General features: G+C 45.2%; 1 protein-coding gene across 2 annotated transcripts in view; it reads left to right on the top strand.

Moving 5' to 3' along the window:
* Window positions 1-12,181, top strand: part of LOC122258829 (homeobox protein Nkx-6.2) — a 51,270-nt gene extending 39,089 nt beyond the window's left edge. For both annotated transcript variants that reach the window (XM_043025066.2, XM_043025067.2), the window contains exon 3: window positions 10,947-12,181. In XM_043025066.2, coding sequence (XP_042881000.1) covers window positions 10,947-11,261 — 315 coding nt within the window. In that variant the 3' untranslated portion in view covers window positions 11,262-12,181. The remainder of the gene's footprint in view (window positions 1-10,946) is intronic.
* Window positions 12,182-12,441: the final 260 nt, after the last annotated feature.

The raw sequence follows: 12,441 nt of genomic DNA on the forward strand, positions 1-12,441 counted from the left end.
CTCCTGGAGTTGCAATGAAGCAAATGATGTTGTGCAGCGGAGCGACCCGGGCCTAATGCAGAAGAGCAAATGCCTATGTCAGGTTCCGGCCGGCGGATACATTTTTCGACATGTCGGCGCGGGATCGGCGCTCCGGCGGCAGAGCGCGCGGGTCTTGCCATCTCGAGTGTCTTCGCCGTTGGATTTTGTCTTCTCACTCCTCTCTTTTTCTCCCTTTATTTGTCTCTTTCTTTCTCTCTTTTCCTTGTGCTTTCTCTAGCTTAACTCTTTCTCTTCCTCTTTCTCTCTCTTTCTCTTTCTTTCTCTCTCTTTCTCTCTCTCTCTCTCTCTCTCTCTCTCTCTCTCTCTCTCTCTCTCTCTCTCTCTCTCTCTCTCTCTCTCTCTCTCTCTCTCTCTCTCTCTCTCTCTCTCTCTCTCTCTCTCTCTCTCTCTCTCTCTCTCTCTCTCTCTCTCTCTTTTCCTTCCTCACCTTCTGCCGCCGCCTTCGATGTCCTATGTACGGGAGAAAATATATTTGTATCGGAATTTCAGTTTTCATCAATAATTCTCGTCTCTCCTATTTTGTGATATCAAAGCCGCGTACAGCAACAACGTAAATATACAAGTGGAGAAAATCTCGACAGGATTCCTTTTCACTTTCTCCTTCTTCCTCTTCTCCTTCTTCATCTTATTCTTTTTCTTCTTCATCTTCTCTTCTTCTTTTTCTTCTTCTTCTTCTTCATCTTTTTTTCACGTTCATCTTCTCCTCCTCCTTTTCATCGTCTTCTTCTTCCTTTTCCTCCTCCTCCTCCTCCTTCTCCTCTTCCTCTTCCTCCTCCTCCTCTTCCTCCTCCTTTTCCTCCTCCTCCCCCTCCTCCTCCCCCTCCTCTTCCTCCTCCTCCTCCTTCTCACTCGTATTCCAAGAGAGCACTAGAGCTAGGTAGACTTTATGGGAAAACTTATCTGACTTTTAGAACATAAGTCGTCGAGTGTTTTACATAGTCGTGTCTCAGGCCGGAAGGAGGCAGGGTCGTCGTGATTGTTGTCTCGACGTCGTGGCTGTGACGACTTTTGTTGAGCGTCGATGCAAGGACGACCTGTCTTCGGCGACGGAGGTGCCATCTCCCTCCCTCTCAGGGGGTGTCTTAGGAGGAGGGGAGGGAGAGGGAGAGGGGGAAGGAGATGAGAAGAGGGGAAAGTAAGAAGTAAAAGAAAGAGAAAGAAGAAGATAGGGAAGGAGAGGAGGAGGAAGAAGGTAAGATGGTGGAGGAGATGAGTCCCTCCCCTCCCTCCCTTCCTCCCCCAAGACGGGTTCTGGCAAGTGAAGCGAACCCAACTGAGGGGGGAGGAGGAGGGAGGAAGGAGAAGGAGAAGGGAGCAGGGAAAGGGAGGAGGAAGGAGGAAGGGAGGGAGGGAGGGAGGGAAGCTCTCTCTCTCGTTGTCTCGGCGCATAGAGAGGTATAATTTTGGAAAAGCTAATATTTCCGGTACATCTGGTATTCACAGAGAGCCGGGAGAAAAATTGGCTCGCAAAATACAAACGGAGTGGGAGATTTTGGCCGGAGATATAAAGAACCAACCGGAATGCTCGGATGAAATAGTAACCATGACGTGCGCTCGTGAGGGACGAAGGTGAACCGTTGGCGCTGCTCTCCTCCATCAGAGGGAGCAGCCAGCCGCGCACGGCCTGCAGTGCGCGTGCGCGTGCGGTGCTGTCTCTGCCACACGTGTGTGTGTTTGTGTGTGCGTGCGTGCGTGCGTGCGTTTGTGTGTGTGCGTGTGTGTGTGTGTGTGTGTGTGTGAGTGTAAGTGTGTGTGTGTGTGAGTGTAAGTGTGTGTGTGTGTGTGTGTGTGTGTGTGTGTGTGTGTGTGTGTGTGTGTGTGTGTGTGAATGTAAGTGTGTGTGTGTGTGTGTTAGTGTGCGTGTACGTGTGTGTGTATGTGTTCATGTAGGAGCTCCTCCACACGCATGTGTGTTATCGCGCTAAGAATTAGTGTATTAACACTATCGCACCATCCTGAGCAGCCCTCCCCCCTCCTATACATTCTCCCAAACGACGACAACGACACAACAAAAGCAACAACAGTCAGTATCGGGCGACATAAACAGAAAATAAGCAAGTTTGGCGCGACATCAAGGAGGCGCTGGGCCAAGGAGTAATCTTGTCCGAGAACATTGCAGTTTCCCCCGGGAGTCAACATTCACACTGGCGCGACACGGGAGAAAATGAAATCTTTGGAAGCTACTGTATAAACTACAATTACTATTTCTTCCCCGCGCTTTTACTTTTGTCATTAATGCTGGAGTTATGGTTTCTCGTGAATCATGGAGGTCGCTGGGTTATATATTTACGTGGGCATGTGAATGTTTACGCTTACCCTCTCTATTTCTCTATTGTATTTCCTTTTCTTTGTATCTAATATTCATTTTTTTCTCCCTCTTTCTCTTTCAATAAGACCACCGTATTTCATACTCGTACCGTCGCCATCAAGAAAATGGAGTTAGGGTACATCGGCAGCCATTTTTTACAATTCGTCACTTCCCGCCAAAAAGAGTTCAAAAAAAGACAGACACAAACACACACACCTTGATTTATATTCCGTGACGGTGGTGTAGACACGACGCCGCCATCTTGAGCCAAGCGATTTACAGCATTCACAAATCAGCAAACGCCAATATTTACAATTTATTTACACCCCGGAGGCGATGGTGTGTATTGTCTACATGACACGAGAATATTTACGGCAATATTTATTGGGTGCTAATGGCAACTGATATGCGGCAAAATAAGAACGCTAGGGGAACATAAGCAGGCTGTGTTTTATAGGCTGATGGGGATGTGGGGGAGGGGGAGGGGGAGGGGGAGAGGGGGCCCGACATATTGTAGAGGTGGGGATGCACTATGACCATAAAAGAGGGGGAGGGGGATAGGGGAGGGCATGGGAGTGAGAGGGAGGAGTGTAAAAGGAGGGAGGGGTGAATAGGGGGGAAGGAGGGAGGGGGGTTGTAATAGAGCAAGGGGCGTGGATATTGTGTTTTTGTTTTGGTGGGTGGTCAGGTGGGCGTGCGGGCGGGAGGAGGGCGTCGCTCCTCGAGTCTCGCTAGAGAGAAGAACTTCAAAATGGTCTCGGAGACGCCGTCGGTAATTCTTTTGTGTGCGTAGGGAGGAGTCGGATCTGTTTTATTCGTCTTCTTTTTTTTTCTTTGCCTTATTTTTCCATTTTGATTTTATAGCTCTTTCTCTCTCTCTCTCTCTCTCTCTCTCTCTCTCTCTCTCTCTCTCTCTCTCTCTCTCTCTCTCTCTCTCTCTCTCTCTCTCTCTCTCTCCTCTCTTTCTCTCTCTCTCTCTCTCTCTCTCTCTCTCTCTCTCTCTCTCTCTCTCTCTCTCTCTCTCTCTCTCTCTCTCTCTCTCTCTCTCTCTCTCTCTCTCTTTCTCTCTCTCCCTCCCTCCGTCTCTCTCTCTCTCTCTTTATGATATCTATAGCGAGAGCAATAACAAAATGGGGGTTTCAAAAGAGGGGTGGGGGGGGGGGTTGAGAATGGGTGTGTGTGAGTCCAGAGCACAAGTGATTTATGGGACCTGGCCGGAACCCACATATTGTGTTGTCGTTAGGCAAAGTAGCATGGAGGGGGTGGGGGGTAGTGGGGGAGGGCGGGATAAGGGATTGTGGGGAGGAGGGGGCGTAGGGGGTTGTGGAGGGAGGGCGGGGTCAGGGGGAGGAAGAGGGGAGTAGCGAATGAGGGGGGGGGGGTAGGTGGTGGAGAATGAGGAAGGACGGGAGATGTGAATGTGTAGGGAGGGGGGGGAGAAGAGTAGGGGGGTATTTTCAACCCTCAGCTAAGAGAGCCTATAGATATCCCTCGATATCTCGCTATAGGTATACTAAAGAGAAAGAGAGAGAGAGAGAGAAAGTGATACCTAACTTATAACTTGGAAATAAGAGGGGGGGGGTCAGGAAAAGAGAGGGGGGTGGGGAGGAAGGGGGATAAAATGAATGAGGTGTGATGTGTAGGCCGGGTGTAAAGCTTTGATATATGTCTATTATGACTGCGAATGACATTATGTTCTCTTTATATTTATGTCTCTCTTTCTCTCTCCTCTCTCTATCTCTCTCTCTCTCTCTCTCTCTCTCTCTCTCTCTCTCTCTCTCTCTCTCTCTCTCTCTCTCTCTCTCTCTCTCTCTCTCTCTCTCTCTCTCTCTCTCTCTCTCTCTCTCTCTCTCTCTCTCTCTCTCTCTCTCTCTCTCTCTCTCTCTCTCTCTCTCTCTCTCTCTCTCTCTTTCTCTTTCTCTCTCTCTTTATCCCCTCTCTCTCTCTCTCCTTTCTTCTCTCTCGATATTTATCTATTCAGATTTGATGACCATCATTATCATGATCATGATTATCATCCGCCCTCTCCTACTCCTTTTCTTCTTCTTCCTCCTCCTCCTCCTCCTCCTCCTCCTCCTCCTCCTCCTCCTCCTCCTCCTCCTCCTCCACCCCCACCCTCCTCCCTCCCTCCCTCCCTCCCTCCCTCCCTCTCCCCCTACTCATCCTCCATTGCGTTTGAATACGGCAAGGGGTTTATCCTACAAATTGGATTTCGCCAGCAATGTGTTTTATCTGCTGTATCCTCAACCCGGCGTATTTATCCTGCCATCCTGGTGACCGCAGGGGAGACGCGCCCCCCCCCCCTCCACCCTCATCCTCTCTCCCTCTCCCTCCCCCTCCCCTCTTTCCCTCTCTTTGCCTACTACCCCCTCTCTCTCTCTCTCTGTCTCCAATCCTGACTCCCTTATATTTTCCCCTTTCCTCACCCTCTCTATCCTTATCCGACCTCCCCAACCTCTCCCTTCTCCCCCACCTTCTCCCCTTTTCTTCACCCCCACCTTTCTCCCTCTCTCTCTCTCTCTCTCTCTCTCTCTCTCTCTCCCCCTCTCTCTCTCTCTCTCTCCTCTCTTCTCTCTCTCCTCTCTCCTCTCTCTCTCTCTCTCTCTCTCTCTCTCTCTCTCTCTCTCTCTCTCTCTCTCTCTCTCTCTCTCTCTCTCTCTCTCTCTCTCTCTCTCTCTCTCTCTCTCTCTCTCTCTCTCTCTCTCTCCCTCGCTGTTTCTTCCCTTAAAAGTCTCTCCTTCGCCCATAAATACTATAGTTCCTTCTTAGAGTGTCTTCACCCCAAGGCACTGTTCTTTAGGAAAAAGTTAGTATTCTTACTACCATTAATACTATTACCATTATCATAATTATTGTTATAATTAGATTGTCAATTATCATCATAATGTGATGTTAATACGAATAATAATATATGTAATAATGATAATGATGATAATGATAATAATACCACTGATATTGATAATAATGATGATAATAATAATGATGATGATAATGATATTTGTAATAAGGATAAAACCAGTGATGGTGATAACAATAACAACGATTTAAAAAAAAACGAAATAAACAGATAAAAATCAATACATCAGCAATAGAAATATTGCATAACGAGCGAATGACACGAGCGATGTTATGCTTTTACCTTCGCTCGTGCTGGCCGCTTCGGTCTCGAGCCCAGCCTTAATACTGCCAATTTTACTCTTAAATCCCGGCTATTACTGCCTTAATTAGGTTGGATCATTTTAAACTCGTATAATTCATACAAAGTTTCGCATTAATTATGAGAGTTGAATTACTGATAATTTGTTGCGGGCGGCCGGCGCTGCGGTCGGCAAGAGGCGGCTGCTGTCTCCGGCGCTCCCCGTTAGTGCGGGAAACGTCATACACACTGGAGGCACGCACGCACGCACGCACGCACGCACGCACACATGCACGCACGCATGCACGCAAGCTCGTTGTTGTCTATGTACGGATGCGTGTTGTGTTCATCTGTATGTACGGATTACCTTGTGTTGCGAGCTTGTGTGTGTTTGTATGTGCGGGTGTGAGTGTGTGTGTAGTCTTCTGATCCTTCCTTTGTCTGTGAGCGCAGTGCTATTTGTTAGCGATGCGATATGTGTGTGTGCGTGAGGGAGAAGGAGAACACACACACACACACACACACACACAGACACACACACACACACACACACACACACACACACACACACACACACACGCATATATATATATATATATATATATATATATATATATTATATATATATATATATTTATATATATATACATACACATATGTGTATATATATACATATATATAATATATATATACATATATATATAATATATACATATATAATATATATATATATATATATTATATATATATATATATGTATAAATGTCCAAGTGCTCCTTTTTCCGGCTTGGTGGTCCCCTCCCTCTCTCCCACCCACACCTAAAGCCTTCGGAAATACCTCCCTGACAGCGCCTCAGTCCCTTCGTCCATAAATATCCTGAATTCGCCCCTGTAGATTTTCAATTCTCGTTACAAATTCAGCACTAATCCTTGTTCCTCGGTTCATCGGTCAACAAAAGCCCAGCGAGTTTGAAAAGTATAAAAGACAATGAAATTCTGATCAGAGCTACGCTTCTCTTGCCTCTCTTGTCTCCGCCTCCTTCTCCTCCTCCTCCTCCTCCTTCTCCTCCTCCTTCTCCTCCTCCTACTACTACTCCTCCTCCTCCTACTCCTCCACCTTCTCCTCCTCATCCACCTCTTCCTTAATTTTCTCTTCTTCCCCCTCCTCTCCTGTTCGTTGCTTGTCTTCCTCCTCCTCCTCACCCTCTTTCTTCCTCTTCCTCCTCCCCTCCCTCCTCTTCCTCCTCCTCTTCTTCTCCTTCCCCCTCCCCCCCCCCGACCATCCTCCTCCTCCCTTTCACTCCTCTCCCTCACTCTCTCTTCTTTTCCTCCACCTTCCTCACTCCCTCCACCCTCCTCCCTCCCTACCTCTCTCCCTCCCACCCTCCCTCCCTCCCTCCCTCCCCTCCCCCTCCCCGAAAACTCGCTTTCCCAAAACGGGGTCTTCAAAGTTTCCTCTTCCAGACGATTGGACAGCGATATAGGATCTTTACGATTAGATCCGATTTGAAATTCAGATCTGATTCTGTATTAGCCTACCATGAATTCTATCAATCATTCCGATTTTGTTTTTCCTTTTACAACGTCTTTTTTTCTTTCTTTCATTCTTTTATTGCGTTTTTTTTTTTTTTTTTTACTCTCGACTTTCTTTTTCCCTTTAGTCTCTCTCTCTCTCTCTCTCTCTCTCTCTCTCTCTCTCTCTCTCTCTCTCTCTCTCTCTCTCTCTCTCTCTCTCTCTCTCTCTCTCTCTCTCTCTCTCTCTCTCTCTCTCTCTCTCTCTCTCACTCTTCGCTATTTCCCCCCTGTGTTTTGAGTCCACTTGCTATTCCCTCTGCCCTCTACCCTACCCTCACCCCCTCCTCCCCTTCTATCTTGATCCCTTTGTTTGATCCTTTTGTAGATGCTTTTTTTTTTTTTTTTTTTTTTTTTTTTTTTTTTTTTTTTTTTTTTGCCTTTAAACATTTCCCGGGTTTATACACGCGGAGTCAAGAATTAATAGAAAACGCAGCCTTTATTTCCTTCAAAGCTGATACGAGACAATGAATAAAACATTCGGCAACATCTATCATTGGCGGGCAAGAGGGAGGAAGGGAAAGGCGAGTAAGGAAGAGGAAGAGGAGGAAGGGGAGGAGGAGGAGAAAGAGGAGTAGGAGGAGGAGGAGGAGGAAGGGGAGGAAGAGGAAGAAGGGGAGGGGGAGGAATAGTAAGAGGAAGGGGAGGAAAGGGAGGAGGAGGAAGAGAAGGAAGGGGAGAAAGGGGAGGAAGAACAGGAAGAATATGGGATGAGGGTGAAGAAGAAAAGGGGAAGAGTAAGAAGACTGGGGAAAGAAGAGAAATAGGAGGATAATTAAGCAGATAAGATAGAGAGGAAAAAGAAGAGGAAAGGTAAACAAGAAAGAGGAATATGAAAGAGACGAGAAATATGTTAACGAAGAGAAGGAGAATGAAAGAAAAAAAAACAGAGGAAAAAGGGAAAAATCAAATAAATAAAAGAAAGAGGAAATATAAGTAAAGAAAAGAGAAGAGAAGGGAATAAGAGAGAGAAAGAAAGAGAAAGAGAACGAAACTCCTCACACAAACACCCGAAAAGAACGACAAAAAAAAAAGAAAAAAAAAAGAAAAAAAAAACAATAATAAAAAAGACACACAAAGCAATCAGGATTATGGCCGACTGCGCGTTATATGACGACATAGGCCTACTCCCTTCCTACTTAGAATTATTATAGGCCTCTGAATAGCTGATATGGTTATCATTATAGCGAGAGTGACGGAAGCGCGAGGAATCGACTGTGTTTTTAACGGCCATGCGTCATGCGCGTCGTCATGCGTCTCAAGATAGAGAGGAAATTGGGACTTTATTTCTTAGCATTTGTTTGTTTTTCTTCTTCTTCTTTTTCTTCTCCGTACTTTTGTATTAGTTTTTTTTTATTATTGGTCTATTGTCATTGTTATTATCGTTAGTGCTATTTCTGTTATTGTTATCATTATGATCATTTTATTATTATTACTGTTATTACTATTCCTATTGTTATTACCAGGATATTTTTTTTGTAATATCGTTACTACTATCATTATTATCAATGTTGTTATGACAATGATAATAATAATAATTATAATTATCATTATCATTGTTGTTGTTGTTGTTATCATAATTTTCATTATTATTATTATCATGTGTGGTTGTATTCCTTTTTTCTATATTGTCTTTTCTCTCTCTCTCTCTCTCTCTCTTCTCTTCTCTTCCCTTCCCTTCCCAACTCCCTGTCCCCCTTTCTTCCCCCTTCCTTCCCCTTCTCTCCTCTCCTCTCTCCTCCTATCCTCCTCCCTCCCCATCTTTCTCCGCCCCTCCCCCTTCCCCAATCCTTCCCCGCCACCTCTCCCCCCTCCCCCTCCCCCCTTGTTGTCTCTACAGTGTCAATCACATACACTCGCTCAGACGCAACGCACCGCCAACTTTCAATAAAATACAATCGGCCCATTTGTCAGTCATAACAGCCGAACCCTATCTTTAGCGCGGCCCCCATTTCGGCCCTTATGCGCTCAGGGATTAAGGGCTAATACACCTCGGGGCTCTCGCGGTCGGAATAGGGAGGTAATGTCACCTACAACAGCGAAGGATAATCTGACAATGGAGGTAGGCAAGTAATGCGAGAGTTCCATCATGTTCCGGTATTACCCGAGAGAGAGAGAGAGATACACACAACCCCCTCCTCCCTTCCTCCTCCTCCTACTCCTCCTCCCCCCCTGCTTTTGATCCCTCTCCTGCCCTCCCTACCCTCCCTCCTCCCTTCCTTTGATCCCTCTCCTTCCCCCTTTCCCTCCCCGTCCTCCTCCCCCCTCTTCCTTTCCCCTAACGCACCAAATGGTACATCGCCTGCTAGTTCTTCCGCCCAGTTTAGATCATAAATGCTGAAAGCCACTGGCGGGGATTCCCCTTCCTTCCTCCTCCTCCTCCTCCTCCTCCTCCCTCCTTCCTCCCTTACCCCTCTCCCCCCTTGCCCTCAAAGACCTGCCTAACCTATTTTCGCCTCGATGTTCTTGTCGACGGTTCACATTTTATTATTATTATTCTCTTCTGCTTTTAGTGGGGGGAAGGGGGAGTGGCGGAAGGTCGGTATAATTCCTGGAAGGCATAAAATACGACACCGCGATTTATCGTACACATACATCCGTCTCTCAAATGCGCGCGAATTGCATATACGCACGTACATCATCCTCAACAGGAAAAAAGAAGACAAGCGGTATTTTCCGTAAACGATCCCGCCATTTCGCAACTGGAGTAACAAGGGCGCGCGAACAGGCCCGAGGCGAGTCAAGTGGCGATCGTCATCTGTTTGTGTTTGCCCGCTTAATCCTTTGTTTGGGCATGTGAAGCCGATTGAGCACGTATAGGCGCGGGATTGATCGGACCTAATCCCATCTGGCGATAAAGTGACAATCGTTTTCGTATTTAATTCCTTTTGGTCGTGATGGGTTATCGAGGAGTATTAACCGTAAGCTTAATATTTAAGGATGTTATCGGGCGGCACTGCGACGCGTTCAAAGTAGAAACGGGAATGAAGAAAGAGGTAGGAAATAAGAGAAAATCGCTTGTTTTTAAAAAGATTGCAGCTGTTCCGTAGTCGGTCCTGAGTGACCATACGGCGTTCCAATGGCGCCTCTTCTCGAAAAGGGAAAATCACCGACACTTATCATAAACGCTTTCGGTTGATACGTGTTTACGCTACGTCGTTGTGGAATCATCTTTATTTTGGAGGTGAGATTTTGAATTTTCCCCGAGAAAGACTTCGTGTTTTCACAGGCTTTGCTATCGGTTTTATCATTTATCTTTACTATTATTAGATCACAAGCTCTTCAAAGACCACTTGAGCGCTACGGTCTTCCTTATCGATAGGCCTACATCGCTGGTGTACAGAAGCGTAATAATTAAACATGAACACCTGATAGCGATAGTAAATTCATTGACAAATTACCAAAGACAGATAGGCCTACTTGAGATAACAAAACAAAAGCTCTTATCTCTCGACTTCATCTCATAAAGACACATTCACACGTCATATTCGGATAATCGAGAGATTTGGAAAAGGAAAAATAATATAATCGCCAATTGTCGGGATAGCGCACTCCGCTATGTAGCAATAACGGGAGTTTTATGTCGCGTTTATATGGAAGTTTTTTTTTTTTTTATTGGAAATCGGAATGTATTTGTAAAGACATCTTCTCCTATTATTTTTCTTAGGTTTAAGCTTTTTGGTGTCTTGATTGGTTGTTTGTTTTTGCCGTTCTTGGTTTTCTGAAAGAACTATAATGATTTTTGTATATAACATATGTAAACTGATGTAATATTTTCTTGTTCTCCGTCTCCCCCTTCTTCTTCCTGGTCTTATTTTTTTTATTTTTTCCCCTCCGACAATTTTGTTCGTGTGCGCATCGTGTTGACAGGCCGTTTTCTGCCCGCAGGTGTGGTTCCAGAACCGGCGCACAAAATGGCGGAAGCGCCACGCCGCAGAGATGGCCTCAGCCAAGAGGAAGCAAGAGGAGGCCGTCGAGGGTTACAGAGACGACGACCAAGAGGAAGACGACGAGCAGTCCGAGTCCAAGAGGCTGAAGCACAACCTGGACGAGCACGAGTCGCCCTCCGCGCCCTCGGCCCCGCCCCAGACACACATGGGCGCGCTGGCCGGCCACTCCGCCGCTGCCGCCGCCGCCGCCGCCTCCGCGCTGGACGCCCTCGACTGCCCTTCGAGCCGTGACCTGCAGCCCAACATGCAGTGAGGGACAGCGATTGCAGACACGGCTTCCGGTGTTGGCGGCGCTGGCGCGACCTGGATATAAGTGAAGTTTGGTTGGCTTTTTGACAGCGCCGACAAGGACTTTTTCGCACTAACTTCAGACGAAAAAAAAAAAAAAAAACGAAACAACCGAACTTCATGATTATTTTGGGTTCGAGTGTTGTTTATGTAATATATGATAGTTCATCTATATATTGTATATACATGTGCTTTAAAATGATAATTTAAAAAAAGGTATTTGGATGCCACACGAACTGCAACGTTCAAAGTCAGATACATTTTACGAATTTTATAATTACGCATTTAAGGAACAAAATAATAATCTAAAAAATAAACAAGTTAGACACGAATCCCAGCATTACATTTATTCTTCAAATTCTGTCTCTATGAATTAAATACTCGCAGATCGAGCTTTACTGTATATTTGTGATATATTTAAAAAGGAAAAAAGTTAATATCCATTGCCCTTTTCGTAAGTATGACTTGTCTAAACTGTTCACAAGTGGTTAAGAATCGTCAGGATGTTACGGAACCCATTCTTATCTTTTTTCCCGTGGTAGTTGATAACTGACCTTTGGCCACAGACGAAAATGAAATAGAGAAACATGCGAATCTTATATATAGGTGTGTATATATTTAAAAACAAAACAAAAAGATAAAGGCTTTTTAACAGTCTTTCGAATCTTAAGAGTTCTGCGGTTTCATCATGTTTTCACCAACAGCCCATGTTCACGCATTGAATTTCTGTTCAAATTGTCTTCGAGATGAATATCACATTACTCAATATCGTCTCCTCTTGGCGGTTGATCCGATCTGATGCATCATGCAATATATATGTCTTGTAAAAGGTTATATATATATATAGGAATTAAAAGAGAAACAAATAAACAAAAGAAACTCAAACGTGGGAAGGTTTCAATCCGAAAATCCTTTTTATGAAATATGAAAACTTTTTTTTTCTATTAGAAAGATCAGAAATAAAAGTTTTTTTTTATTCTTCTGTTATTACGTGTCTGGTTTGAAATTATCCCTCTTCTCAAAAGTGTTCTTTATAATGAATCATTTCAGAATCATTGTTATACCTTTTATTTCTTTTTACTCCTCAACTACTACACATCTTGTAAGTGTCTGAAAAGCGCAAATCTTATGATTACTCTCATCAC

Source organism: Penaeus japonicus, unplaced genomic scaffold (genome assembly GCF_977035675.1).
Source record: "Penaeus japonicus unplaced genomic scaffold, GWHDUDI00000001_assembly GWHDUDI00000015, whole genome shotgun sequence".
Lineage (NCBI taxonomy): Eukaryota > Metazoa > Arthropoda > Malacostraca > Decapoda > Penaeidae > Penaeus > Penaeus japonicus.